The sequence below is a fragment of the Bufo gargarizans genome, chromosome 1 (assembly GCF_014858855.1).
Source record: "Bufo gargarizans isolate SCDJY-AF-19 chromosome 1, ASM1485885v1, whole genome shotgun sequence".
Taxonomy (NCBI): Eukaryota; Metazoa; Chordata; class Amphibia; order Anura; family Bufonidae; genus Bufo; species Bufo gargarizans.
This window is the reverse complement of record NC_058080.1, coordinates 718,410,037-718,425,484: the sequence shown is the minus strand read 5'-3', so window position 1 is coordinate 718,425,484 and position 15,448 is coordinate 718,410,037. Positions and strand designations below refer to the sequence as shown.

General features: G+C 44.2%; 1 protein-coding gene across 3 annotated transcripts in view; it reads right to left on the bottom strand.

Annotated features, from left to right (window-relative positions):
- MAPK4 (mitogen-activated protein kinase 4) overlaps positions 1 to 15,448 on the bottom strand; it is a 102,294-nt gene that overhangs the window by 35,519 nt on the left and 51,327 nt on the right. Inside the window, exons 1-2 of one of the 3 annotated variants that reach the window (XM_044292649.1) lie at positions 8,283 to 8,358; positions 3,039 to 4,239 (exon numbers count right to left, since the gene is read on the bottom strand). The exons of 1 other annotated variant lie outside the window; for it this stretch is intronic. In XM_044292649.1, the coding sequence (XP_044148584.1) occupies positions 3,039 to 3,584 (546 nt within the window). In that variant the 5' untranslated portion in view covers positions 3,585 to 4,239; positions 8,283 to 8,358. Of the gene's footprint in view, positions 1 to 3,038; positions 4,240 to 8,282; positions 8,359 to 15,448 lie in introns of those variants that run through there. One more of the 3 variants, XM_044292648.1, reaches the window with a different exon arrangement.

Genomic DNA, 15,448 nt, shown 5'->3' with positions numbered 1-15,448 from the left:
TAAACCAACCTATTTTGGAAGGTATGGCTCATACTCACTGGCGTAGCTATAGGGGTCGCAGTTGCGACCGGGCCCCTAAGCCAGGGGGGCTGTATTTTTCCCTTTATATGATGCAGTGCAGGAGGCGGGGGAGTGATGCGCTGTGAGCGCTCTACTTACCCCTCCTCCTGCTTACTCTTCTCAGGACCCGCGCTGCTGTGTCGTGGCTGCCTGCAGCGTCAGGACGTACAGCGCGCACTGTGACCTGATGCTGCAGGCAGTCAAGTGACTGTGCAGCGCGGGCCCCGAGGACACCAAGAGAGCAGGGAGACCGGTGGAGGTGGAGAGTGGCAGCAGAGCAGGAGAGGTAAGTAAATATTATTTTAAAGTCTGATCTGAGGTCTGATCTGGGGGGTCTGGAGGTCTGGTCTGAGGTCCAATGGGGGTCTGAAGGTGTAATGGGAGTCTGTTCTGAGATCTGATATGGGGTTTAGAGGTCTAATGGGGGTCTGGTCTGAGGTCTAATATGGGGTTCTGGCAGGGGCGTTGCTAGGTTAAAACATTCGGGGCCTGGGCCCCTGATGTTTTGTCCCAGGCCCCGAATGTCCTGCCTGCCTGCTAGATACAACTGTATTGCCATCCTCAGGACGGCAATACAATTGAATCTAATGCCCTGAAGGACCTGTGATGACCTCACAGTCCATGTGATTCTGAATGCAGTAGCTGAAAAGGACCTGCGATGATGTCACCATCATGTGACCAGTGCAGGAGAGGATGGCTCAGCAGTGAAGAGAAGCCCTGGGAAGAAGCTGTGGTGATGTCTGCTACATGAGGAGTGGTAAGTGAAGGGAGAGGCAGAGCAATGCTGGGAGTTGTAGTTATTTAACTGGGACTGTATGTTAGGGCTGAAGGGAGGGAAGTTATTTACATGGGACAGTGGGGTGGAGTGATGTTATTTACATGGGACTGAAAGTTGAGGGGGTGAAGTCATTTACATGGGAATGCATGTTGGAGGTGGCTGGGGCAGGGTGATGTTATTTACATGGGACTATATGTTGAAGGCAGCTGTAGGAGGTAGTGATATTATTTACATGGGACTGAATGTTGGATGTTGAGGGGTAATATTATTTACATGTTGACTGCATGTTGGAGGTGGCTAAGGAGGGGGTGATTTTATTTACATAGGACTGTATGTTGAAGGTGTCTGGCGGAGTGATGTTATTTACATGGGACAGAATATTAAGGGGGTGATGGGACTATATGTTGACGGTGGCTGGGGAGAGGGTGATGTTCTTTACACGGGAATGTATGTTAAAGGCGGCCGGGGAGGAGGTTATTTACGTGGGACTGTATATTGGAGGGGGCAGGAGAGATGGTGTGATGTTATTTACATGGGACTCTATGGCGGAGGGAGGGAAATAATGTTATTTACATGGGACTGTATGGTGGAGGGGCTGAGGAATTCTAATTTCTGAGCACACTAAACTGAGAAATATAAATACTGGGGGCACTTCAGGGCAAGCACTATAACAGTAGGGGGCATTATAAATACTGGGGGCATTTTAAATCCAGGAGACATTAGATGTGAGAGATACGTGCTGCTGTATAGCAAGTACAGTAAAATGTCTTCAGTGCTAGTGTTTGCGGGGGAAGGGGTCGGTTGGTCGACTTGGGCCATATGCATTGGGTTCTGGAGATCTAATGGGGGTCTGCGGCGAGCAGGTAAACAGAGCAGAGGAGGCAGCACTCGTGTGGGAGCTGCCTTCTCTTCAAACAGCTGATCGGCAACTTAAGGTATTTAAGGGGGTTAGGCAAAGATTGATGTAAAAAATGAATATCAGAAATAATATAGTACACGACAATCTATTTCCAAGCTAAAACCAGCCCTGTACCTCACAGAGCTCCCCCCATTCATTGCTGCAATTGCCCTGCTAGATTTATCTCAGGCTGGAAGCTCGGCGGAGTGTCCTTTCTGCTACAGTTCTCTCCCCATCACAGCTTAGGGGCTGTGTCCTTTCTGCTACAGCTCTCTTCCTATTCCAGCTCGGGGGCATGTCCTTTCTGCTATGGCTATCTCCCTATGACGGCTTCGAGGGCATGTCCTTTCTGCTGCAGGGCTCTTTCTATCACAGCGTTCTTGTAATGATGGTATACCCTTTGAAAGGGGGTTCTTAATTTTAATGTAAACTAAAATACTTAATACAAATTACTTCTGGTAGGACTCTATTTACAATTTAAGTAAAGAGGATGGGTTCTTTCTACCAGAAACACTGCCACACTTGGGTTTTAGCTGGTATTGCATGGGGCTGAGCTGCAAGGGGTGGTGCTGTTTTTAGAAGAAAGCAGCTAGGTCCACTCCCGTCACCAGGGCCAATCACCCAACCTTTCATAATACCCTTGAAAGTGTTATACATCCTATACATTTAGGTCAGCCACAAATAGAATTAGGAAAAAAAGGAAAATGAAAGTTTATTTACAATAATGGTGCCTTAAAAATTACATTGCGTCTCACCTGTTACAACTATGTCAAAGGGAAAATAATGAAGTAATGGTTCTTGAAGGACATTAATGAAAAAAAAACAGTGTCCTTAAGGCCCCATATAGCCCAAAATCCACTGGAACCTACTTGTTCAAGACTTCGACAGGTCTCCAAGTTCCTACATCCCAAGTTATAAGTATGGTTAGAAGATCCTGGCATTGTAATAACTTGTGATTTAAGAACATTTTGGATTGGCCTATCTAGAGTTTTTGGTTAGAAAAGATCTCTCCATCTTCATGGCTCCTAGAAACCAACCCTTATTAATATACATCAACGTTAAAACTCTAAAAATACTTTTTCAATGGAAATAAATCCATTGGGACCCACTTCTTCAAGACTTTTGACAAGTCTCCAAGCTTCTACACTCCAAACATATGTCTGGTTAGAAGATAAATACTTTTTGATTTAACAAACTTTTGGATTGATCTAACCACAGTATGTGGTTTCAACAGATCTCCTCATCTTCATGGAACCTAGAAACCAACAACTATTAATAAACATCAAAGATAAAAAACAATACCTTATGGGAGTAATGCTGGTCCACAATACGAGCCAAGCCAAAGTCTCCGATCTTGAGTACGAGGTCCTCCGTATTAATGAAGATATTGGCTGGTTTCAGATCTCGGTGAAGCACGTTGGCCGAATGGATATATTTCAAACCCCGTAAAAGTTGGTAAATAAAAAGCTTGGCGTGGTCCTCACTAAGAGGCCCTTGTTCCAACAGCCTAGAAAGATCCATCTCCATGTGTTCCTGTATAATGTAAACCACGTTGTATTTGAAGATGTCTCCTTGAAGGTCAGCCCCCCTGGGACCCAACACGGCGTGAACTTTTACAATGTTGTCATGGTTGAGACGTCGGATGATCTTAATCTCCCGAAAGGCGTGCTTCATGCTCCGACAGTCGCTAATGGTAATTTTTTTCACTGCCACTTTTCGAGAATTTTTGCTATCGACTGCAGAAAGGACGAGACCATTGGCCCCAAAACCCAACGGCTTAAAATCCACAAAATGAACACCCAAATCATAGCCGTACATGTTAGCAATGAAATCACACTTTTCTGCCATGGCAATGCCAATTATGGGAAGAGCTGTTGTAAAATATAAGCCGAACAGATTTCAAAAAGTTGTTGAAAGTGTCTCATAAAAAAAATTCCAAAATGTACTAATTTCAATGGAGATGAAAATTGGGGTTGAATATTTTTGGATCTTCAGTTAAGACATCCAAGCATATCCGTGTTAGCCCAGAGATTGCCTGTCCTGCACAGGTTTCACACAGGGGTGGACAGCTGGTTTTATACCCATCTCGTGACGTAATATGAGAGCGATGCCTTTCAAGCAACCGGCTGCAAGCGTTCTTGATTTCCAAGCTTCCGAGGATTGTCTACAGACTGGTCAAAAAAATCATCCCTCGAAAGAAATTCCTGTTATTCCCATGCTTGTCACAGCCCGGTGATAACTCATGAATGAGCTGATTCTTCTTCTCTTCTTCTCCTCCTCGGTGACGCAATCTGCCCCGTCAAGTCAGCAGAATGCAACCCAAGCCTGCTTCCCCTCACAGCAGTAGAGCCATCCACGTTTCTGGTACCACGGGCATTGATGAGCACTCGTCCTGCACTCTTCTAGCAAGTGATCCTTGAACTTGGTAGAAGACTGGAGTTATGTGAGCGACCTGCATTGCGATCTGCAGCCAGCCTTGAGTTCTGTCTCTTTATCATTCTCTCTAGAAGCAAGCACAAGATTGATTGAATTGATAGGACAGTAAATGGTGGAGGCTTTATGTTCATTCTTACTGTGTGAAGGTTAACATGAGTCAGAGCCCGATCTTTGGTAATTCATTAGCCCTGCTCACCTACTGCAGTTTTCTAGCAGAACAATTCTATAGGTTGTAAAGTCTAACGATAGGAAAAATACAGCGAGTGCCAAAAGTCAAAAAGTTTACTGACAGCATTGTCCCCGAGATAAGTCACAGATCTGTTAAGCAACTGGCACAATTGTGGACACTCTGCTGGGAGATAAGGCATATGTACACAGTCCACTGGCCACTCCATGAAAAATCAGTACACATTAGATGTGTGTCGGCCAAACTCAACAATCAGGATCAAGCAACCATCTAATGTGTATGGGGACCTCATGACTCTCCCCCCAATGACAAATGTTGGGAAGAGTTTTGGATTTCAACATGTCCTACCCTTTTGTTGTAGGATGGTGTCTATCAGCAGCTTTCTTCCCACTCCCATTCACAACACATGCATGCTCAGCCAAGCGGAGCATGCACGTGTATGGGGGATCGGGAGAGATAGCTTTCGACTGACAGATATTGCTGTTCTATGATGGGTCTATCTGGTCAAACATGGATCATCCTAAAGAGGAACATGTCCATGGGGGTGGTGAGGTAGCAGTCACACCTGACTCCTGGTGACCTAGGGGACCAACAGGTCACATACATATTATAAATAGCACATTGTAGGTGGGTTGCTTTAAATGAGTTTTGCAAGAATGAGGTTTTTTTTGGGCAGACCCCCTCACTTGGCTGGACCTGTAAGTGATTGGCTGCGGTGACGTCAAACCAGACGTTTCAGCGAGGGAGCCCAGTGGAGCATCTCAAGCCTGGAGGAGAAGGGAGCTAGCACCGGGAAGCAGGTAAGTAAGCTTCCCTTTACAGGTCTGGCCAACTGGGGGGGGGGGGGGGGGGGGAGGGGGGGTGCCCAAAAAATCTCTGCACCTGTAAAAAGGAACAGTTACATTGATTTTTACTAGTTGCCTTTATAGACGTGTACCACCCAGGGCCTGAACTCTAGTCTGGACTTAGACGCGTTGCTCCATGCCTCCTCAAACCCACATTACATGACTGCAACCACTTGGCAGAAATAAAGCAGCCCCTCTGACTATGGTTCACATACACTAATGTATTTGTGAACCATAGACCATAAGGTATGTTGTCATCACCCTTATACAACTAGACAAGTTAGTAATAACCCCTTCAGAGCACTAGACCACCTAGTGTTAAAGGGGATATCCAGGTGTTTAATATTGATAAGCTATTCTTAGGATAGGTCATCAATATCATTTCAGCAGGGGTCTGGCTCCTGGCACCCCGCCAATAAGCTGTTTGAAGAGGCAGTGCTATGGCCACCAAGAACGCTGCCTTCTATTGCATAGCAGCTGTGCTCGGTATTGCAGTCCATATGACCAATAGGCATGACGTCACAGGTCTAGGGAGAGTCAGCGGTGCTCACGGAGCTATGCAATCTCTTCAAGCAGCTGATCATCGGGTGTGCTAGGAGTTGGACCCCCACTGATCAGATATTAATGACCTTAACCCCTCTTCACAACTTCACTACCCTAGATCAACAGTCATCACAATTAGACCGAATGCACACGGCCGTGTTCCGCGGCCGAGAGCGGTCCGTGGTATGCCGGGCTGGATTCCTGTTCAGAGCAGGAGCGCACAGCGTCATTGGTTGCTATGACGCCGTGCGCTCCTGCTCTGAACAGGAATCCAGCCCGGCATACCACGGAACGCTCTCGGCCGCGGAACACGGCTGTGTGCATTCGGCCTTAACTGCATTACCGTAAAGCAGTTTTTTTCAATCACCATACAAAATTTTTGGGATATAAGCCTTGTTGAAACAGCTACATTTGTTTCCTACAGAATGTCATTCTTCTTGCTAGGAGACTTCCCCTGGATGTATTTTAGCATGGGCACCTCCGAGTAGACGTCAAGGTTGCCAACAGGAATTTAAAAAAAATTCTGGGGCAACTTATCCCAAAATCAAGTACAGCCAATATTTTTTTATGGACAAATTGCAAGACCATAAAGTCAATATACTGATAAGAGCGCATTACCAGTATTTACTGTGAGCTGTAAAATGATGATAATTACCACCAAAATAATCTATTCAAGTACCACCAGCTTAAAAAATAAATAAAAACATGGACACATCCATTTTTTTTTTCACGGACACACGAAAAAAGTCACCTGTTTTTAAGGACTGTCTAGAAATTTCTGGACGGTTGGCAACCCTAGTATCTGTCGGCTACATGCAGTTCAGTCTAAGGGTACTTTCACACTAACGTTTTTGTTTTCCGGTATTGAGTTCCGTCCTAGGGGCTCAATACCGGAAAATAACTGATTAGTTTTATCCTAATGCATTCTGAATGGAGAGCAATCTGTTCAGGATGCATCATATCAGTTCCTCTTACGTTTTTTGGCCGGAGAAAATACCGCAGCATGCTGCAGTTTTCACTCCGGCCAAAAATCCTGAACACTTGCCGGGAATGCCGGATCCGGCATAAATTTTCATTAACAAGTGTTCCGGCAAAACGGATCTGTTCTTTCCGTCCGCACATGCGCTGACCATTAAATCTGTGAAAAAAAAGAAATACCGGATCCGTTTTTCCGGATGACAACCGCAAAGACGGATCCGGTATTGCAATGCATTTGTGAGACGGATTCGCATCCGGATCCGTCTCACAAATGCATCTGTTAGCGTCCAGATTGCCGGATCTGGCAGGCGATGGAACTGCCTGCCGGAATCCTCTGCCGCAAGTGTGAAAGTAGCCTAAAATGCCATATTGTTACATAAAAGAAACATTTGTGACACAAGGAATCCTCTGGTTATACACAAAGATATTATGTTTGTAAACACAGTCATTTCTGTGACCGAGTTCACTGTTTTCAAGCACATAAATTGTTGTTTTGTGAGAGTTATTATTATTATAGCGCCATTTATTCCATGGTGCTGTACATATAAAAGCCTAGTCTGATTCAGGGTATGTTCACACAGAGAATTTTCAGCACTAAAATAAAACCTGATGCAGAATTGGAAATCCCCAGCAATCTAGAATTTATCATCTACCTAGTAGTTAAAAAAGAATATGTGCTCCAAGCTGGAATACCCCCTTTAAAGAGGTTGTCACACTAAAAAATTCAACATTTTTCAAACCAGCCCCTGGATCTGAATACTTTTGTAACTGCATGTAATTAAAAATGTTGTATAGCCGCTGAGTTATCCACTGAAATCTATCTGTATAGCGCCACCTGCTGTTTTCCCTTTTTTCAAATTCTCTGTCCAGCTCACTGAGATGCTCAGTTCCACCCTTAAACTGTTATCAGCCGCAGCAGACAGGACACCCCCCTGAGAAAGTGCACGCCCCCTCTAGCAGAGCAATTGCAACAATGAATGGGGAGATCTCTGGATCCATGTGAGGTACAGGGCTGGTTCTAGCTTTATTAGAAAAGGATCGTCATGTAGTATATCATATTTAATTAGCATTTTGGACATTAATCATGGGATAACCCCACGTTAGTCCAACCTGCAATCAGTGAAGGTTACTTACAATTGCCTTCCACCTCCAGAGATTTATGATTCTGTTACTGACATCTATTTCCAAGAATTTCTTGAACAATCAGCATCTAAATCTCTGTTCCAGACAGTCATATGTCATCATCATCGTGCCGCCTGTTTGCTTAATAGAGCGGAGAAGGCAATATACTCCGCAGATTATCCCTTTTTTATTGGAGCTTACAGCGCGCATTTCCTCATACCTGCTCTTGGATAAAGCGTTTTATGGACGGCACGGCTGTACGACAGGCCAGCTCTCTGCTCACTCCTCTCAATAGCTGAGGGGCACGTGTTAAAGTTTAAATGGAAAGTATACAGCGCAGGGTCATCCAAGAGATTGTCACCGTTTATAACAAGATTATATATTATATATATTTTACATGGTGGTCACTAAAGCCTTCAACGCCCCTTCTCCTACCTGCAGGTTCACATAGATGTATTTGCAGACTTAATCAGTCACCAAAAATTAGAGAGGGAGGAGGGGGATGCAGCTGCAGTCTTCCCTCGCTGTCTATGACACTGTGTGCTGTGAGAGGGGAAAGAGAGCAACAGATCGTCAAAGGGGTATTTCAGTTGTAAAAAGTTATCACCTATCCACAAGGTCTCCCAAAAAGCATGAGAGCAGGGTACCACACCCCCAAATGAATCGAGCAGCAGGTTGACCATGTGTACAATCCATTCATCTCAATGGGACTGCAAGAGCTGTACTCGGCTATTTCCTGGAGTCCAATAGACTGAATGGAGCAAGGCTGCCCATGCTCCACCAACACTCCATTCAAATAGGCGACACAAGACCCCATTTATCATGATCGGTGATCCAGTGGGAACTTTTCTAATTGGAATATCCCTTTAAGGAAGGGTTGTGTTTAAAAAAAAAAGAAAAGAAAAGTTTCAACCTTCAGCAATAGGTCACATTGTAGAGACTCCTACATATGGTAAAGGGAATCTGTGGTCAATTCTGACACCACCAGCTCTGGAGTATAATACAGTATGTAATTGAGGATCAGTACAGAAATAATGTATGTACATGGTGACTGCACCAGCAGAATAGTGAGTGCAGCTCTGGAGTATAATACAGGATGTAACTCAGGATCAGTACAGGATAAGTAATGTAATGTATGTACACAGTGACTGCACCAGCAGAATAGTGAGTGCAGCTCTGGAGTATAATACAGGATGTAACTCAGGATCAGTACAGGATAAGTAATGTATGTACACAGTGACTGCACCAGCAGAATACTGAGTGCAGCTCTGGAGTATAATACAGGATGTAACTCAGGATCAGTACAGGATAAGTGATGTAATGTATGTACACAGTGACTGCACCAGCAGAATAGTGAGTGCAGCTCTGGAGTATAATACAGGATGTAACTCAGGATCAGTACAGGATAAGTAATTATGTACACAGTGACTGCACCAGCAGAATAGTGAGTGCAGCTCTGGAGTATAATACAGGATGTAACTCAGGATCAGTACAGGATAAGTAATGTAATGTATGTACACAGTGACTCCACCAGCAGAATAGTGAGTGCAGCTCTGGAGTATAATACAGGATGTAACTCAGGATCAGTACAGGATAAGTAATGTAATGTATGTACACAGTGACTGCACCAGCAGAATAGTGAGTGCAGCTCTGGAGTATAATACTGGATGTAACTCAGAATTAGTACAGGATAAGTATTGTAATGTATGTACACAGTGACTCCACCAGCAGAATAGTGAGTGCAGCTCTGGAGTAAAATACAGGATGTAACTCAGGATTAGTACAGGATAAGTAATGTAATGTATGTATACAGTGACTCCACCAGCAGAATAGTGAGTGCAGCTCTGGAGTATAATACAGGATGTAACTCAGGATCAGTACAGGATAAGTAATGTAATGTATGTACACAGTGACTGCACCAGCGGAATAGTAAGTGCAGCTCTGGAGTATAACACAGGATGTAACTCAGGATCAGTACAGGATAAGTAATGTAATGTATGTACACAGTGACTGCACCAGCAGAATAGTGAGTGCAGCTCTGGAGTATAATACAGGATGTAACTCAGGATCAGTACAGGATAAGTAATGTAATGTATGTACACAGTGACTGCACCAGCAGAATAGTGAGTGCAGCTCTGGAGTATAATACAGGATGTAACTCAGGATCAGTACAGGATAAGTAATGTAATGTATGTACACAGTGACTCCACCAGCAGAATAGTGAGTGCAGCTCTGGAGTATAATACAGGATGTAACTCAGGATCAGTACAGGATAAGTAATGTAATGTATGTACACAGTGACTGCACCAGCAGAATAGTGAGTGCAGCTCTGGAGTATAATACTGGATGTAACTCAGAATTAGTACAGGATAAGTATTGTAATGTATGTACACAGTGACTCCACCAGCAGAATAGTGAGTGCAGCTCTGGAGTAAAATACAGGATGTAACTCAGGATTAGTACAGGATAAGTAATGTAATGTATGTATACAGTGACTCCACCAGCAGAATAGTGAGTGCAGCTCTGGAGTATAATACAGGATGTAACTCAGGATCAGTACAGGATAAGTAATGTAATGTATGTACACAGTGACTGCACCAGCGGAATAGTAAGTGCAGCTCTGGAGTATAACACAGGATGTAACTCAGGATCAGTACAGGATAAGTAATGTAATGTATGTACACAGTGACTGCACCAGCAGAATAGTGAGTGCAGCTCTGGAGTATAATACAGGATGTAACTCAGGATCAGTACAGGATAAGTAATGTAATGTATGTACACAGTGACTGCACCAGCAGAATAGTGAGTGCAGCTCTGGAGTATAATACAGGATGTAACTCAGGATCAGTACAGGATAAGTAATGTAATGTATGTACACAGTGACTGCACCAGCGGAATAGTAAGTGCAGCTCTGGAGTATAATACAGGATGTAACTCAGGATCAGTACAGGATAAGTATAGTAATGTATGTACACAGTGACTGCACCAGCAGAATAGTGAGTGCAGCTCTGGAGTATAATACAGGATGTAACTCAGGATCAGTACAGGATAAGTAATGTAATGTATGTACACAGTGACTCCACCAGCAGAATAGTGAGTGCAGCTCTGGAGTATAATACTGGATGTAACTCAGAATTAGTAAGGGATAAGTACAGGATACATTATATGTGGAACATACAGTATTATTCTTTGGAATGTACTTTACAGGCTGGGTGCTATTATATGGGTTTTACTCAAAGAGTTAGAGACAATCAACAGGAGCTATCACTGTATATCTAGAACCCTCTGCACGGGACGTGTATTTGTCATGGAAGCAATGTCCCTCTGAGGGTCAGCATGGAAATGTTCTCCAGGCACCAGAAGAAATGAAAACACTGAGCAGAGAGACTGGCAGCACAGAACTGAAAGCCGGTGATGACGCCCGCTGGATTGGAACCAGCCTGAGAAATGAGGCTGAGACGTGCCTGGCACATGTACAAGACACACCATGAATACAAGCCAAGACCCAGTCATAAAAGAAGGGGACACTGCAGGGTGGCAGGAGGAGTAGGACCACACATCCAATGAACTGGGGAAAACCCAACTGACTCTTCTAAGACACCTTTAGACCGGATACTCACACGTTAGAAGGGTTTTCTAATGTTATGTACATAAAGCTCCATTGAAAATGTTTGCAACTTTGGTAACATATCTTGTGTTTTAATATATCACCGTGTTCAAGATCTCTGTTTGCAGCCAGTGAATGACAACACTTGTTTCAATCCAGAGGTTAAACCTGTACAAACCTAATACTTTTAGCAGTTGAGAGTTTGCTACCATTACATCCTTCCCAACCTGATTGTTTGCTACAATGTAACAGTTTAGGTAAAGCTATGTTCACACTGGCATTCCGACTTCTGCTTCTACACATCAGATGAATGTCAGTCGAACCTGGCGATTTTAGCAGGACTGGCAAAAACATCTTAGGTTGCCTTAACTGGCCCCTGATGGCAGATGACAGGAAAGAAGGGTCGGACATGTTGGATTTCAACATGCCCGATCCATTCGGAGATGAGCTGTCGCCAGAGGTCTCCCCACATGGAAGCTCAGCCAAACCATCTAGATACTGCAAACTGCCCCGTGTATTACAGGAGCTCAGCAGTCAGGGTGTGTCTGTCGACAAGGTGTTGACAGGTTCCAATGACAATCAGTGGAAATTTGAGTTTCTTTGAAAAAGTGAAGTTACATGAAAAATACTAATGTACTGGATAATGTGGTTTCTGTTTTTGACTCATTTGTGAGACATTTCCACTTGATAAGAGACTTTTTTAAGACATTGCACAGATCTATAGAGCAATCTATATTTAATAGAATGACACATCTTTAAAAGCTTTAATGCTTTCTGCAAGATACATTACGCCTGCCTCAGAGCGGTGCGAGGAGGACATTTGCATATATGTGAGCATCACTAAGGACACAGGGGAAATTAATGTTATTTCTGGGACGAGAGTGGTAAATGTATCTATCAGAGCTGAACCGCACAGCTACCTCACTGGGAACAAGCCAGAAGGAAGAGGTTGTTTGGTTTAGAAAAACCCCATTTTCAAATACCCGAAGTCTGTCTCTGGAGGACCTGGCACATCCATGCATTACACAGGAAACAGTGCAATTCTCCGTTTCTCCTCTGGAGGTGCTGCAGGGGAGAAGAACACTTCCTTCCAGGATCCTTCACAGATTAGAGCTGATCACTGGGTTCCCTCCAGACAGAGGACCATACATGGGCTGTCTAAAATGAAGAAGACATTACTTAACTCATGGGTTCACTGAAATAGGTTATTTCCCGTGTTTGGGGAAGCCCTCCCAAATAACAATTACAAAAGTACCCAATAAATCTGAATTCAGAACTAATCCTAATTTTAAAAAGTTTTTCCACTGACGAGTTCCCTACTGATCCTCAAGATGAAGGGTCTACTCCACAATGCTGGTTAAAAGGATTGTCCAGTTTGGGAAACCCATTTATATACACTCACCTAAAGAATTATTAGGAACACCATACTAATACGGTGTTGGACCCCCTTTTGCCTTCAGAACTGCCTTAATTCTACGTGGCATTGATTCAACAAGGTGCTGATAGCATTCTTTAGAAATGTTGGCCCATATTGATAGGATAGCATCTTGCAGTTGATGGAGATTTGAGGGATGCACATCCAGGGCACGAAGCTCCCGTTCCACCACATCCCAAAGATGCTCTATTGGGTTGAGATCTGGTTACTGTGGGGGCCATTTTAGTACAGTGAACTCATTGTCATGTTCAAGAAACCAATTTGAAATGATTCGAGCTTTGTGACATGGTGCATTATCCTGCTGGAAGTAGCCATCAGAGGATGGGTACATGGTGGTCATGAAGGGATGGACATGGTCAGAAACAATGCTCAGGTAGCCCGTGGCCTTTAAACGATGGCCAATTGGCACTAAGGGGCCTAAAGTGTGCCCAGAAAACATCCCCCACACCATTACACCACCAGCCTTCACAGTGGTAACAAGGCATGATGGATACATGTTCTCATTCTGTTTACGCCAAATTCGGACTCTACCATTTGAATGTCTCAACAGAAATCGAGACTCATCAGACCAGGCAGCATTTTTCCAGTCTTCAACAGTCCAATGTTGGTAAGCTTGTGCAAATTGTAGCCTCTTTTTCCTATTTGTAGTGGAGATGAGTGGTACCCGGTGGGGTCTTCTGCTGTTGTAGCCCATCCGCCTCAAGGTTGTGCGTGTTGTGGCTTCACAAATGCTTTGCTGCATACCTCGGTTGTAACGAGTGGTTATTTCAGTCAACGTTGCTCTTCTATCAGCTTGAATCAGTCGGCCCATTCTCCTCTGACCTCTAGCATCAACAAGGCATTTTCGCCCACAGGACTGCCGCATACTGGATGTTTTTCCCTTTTCACACCATTCTTTGTAAACCCTAGAAATGGTTGTGCGTGAAAATCCCAGTAACTGAGCAGATTGTGAAATACTCAGACCGGCCCGTCTGGCACCAACAACCATGCCACGCTCAAAATTGCTTAAATCACCTTTCTTTCCCATTCTGACATTCAGTTTGGAGTTCGGGAGATTGTCTTGACCAGGACCACAACCCTACATGCATTGAAGCAACTGACATGTGATTCGTTGACTAGATAATCGCATTAATGAGAAATAGAACAGGTGTTCCTAATAATTCTTTAGGTGAGTGTATATACCCCTTTTAGGGAATTGTTAATAGGGGGAGATTCTCTGGTCAGAACGGGCACTGCTGAACGGGCAATGTGCAATGCTTCACTTCCCCTGTGGAGGCGCTGCAGGGAAACTGAACAGGTACTTATTGTTAGTACAATATTTCAGCGTTTGGGGCTCTACTTTTTATTTTATCTAGGGCCACAATTTGTTTAAAAGTTGCCCTGCCAAGATATAGGTGGCACAATGATAATGTCATGGGGAGAGGCATTAATGAGTGTTGTGAGCATGCCCTGTGGATGACTTTGGTGGGGAGTGTTGAGCATGTCCTGTGGATAACTTTGATGGGGAGTGTTGAGCATGCCCTGTGGATGACTTTGATGGGAGAGTGTTGTGAGCTTGCCCTGTGGATGACTTTTGATTGAACATTGTTGAGCATGTCCTTGGGATGACTATTATGTGAGTGTTGTGTGCATGCTCTGTGGATGACTTTGATGGAAGAGTGTTGTGAGCATGCTCTGATTGGAGTTTGATTGGAGAGTGTAAGGAGCATGCTCCAGTGGTCACTGGCCAGAAAAGACAGAGGGGAGGTGAGCTGTAGCCATCACCTATTGTCAATTATGTGATTGTGTGTTACCTGCCTCCATGGATATTAGATAGATAGATATTTTACATAGTCTTCATGCAGAAGTAAAGTTTCATTGGACTCCTGAGACCATCATAGTTTATTTCCTTGGTATCGGTGCCTGATTTCGGCAGCTCTGGCAGTGGAATAGGGCAGTGACCTTGGCTTACATAGCTGACCCAGCAGGACCATGTTGTATAAACTGCACAGCATCCATTGTAAATCCCACAGAGAAATTCCAAGACTTTGCTTATAAATATACAACATCCAGCATAATCCCATAATCCCCGCGGGTACGTCAGTAAACGGCAGCTATCAGGACTATTATGTGGGACCCTGCATGTCTCCTCTATAGTCCCTGTCCTTCTGTCTGTACAGCAGCAATGTCCTCTAGACAGCGAGCCTGTGATAATATAAAAATCAGACATTTATCCCCCGGGTCATGAGCAAATACCTATCTTCCTAACAGGACGGATGCACATAGGAGATGAGATTAGGGGGCAGGGGTGGCTATTTAAAGGGACAAGCCAGGAAGGCTGGAAATAGATGTTATTTTAATCATGGAGCTGAGAAAGCGAGAGGATTTAGAGGTCGACAATTTAAGGTTAAAGAGACGTAATACTGATAAGGAAGACTACATCAGACACCTTACTGTATGATAAGCTTATCGTGGAGGTCTATGGGCATTACAATACAAGGCAAATGTAGTATTACACATGGGCGAAGCCTGAGGAGGCTTTGGGGCCAATTTCCTGGGTGCTGGGGTGGCTGCGGAGGG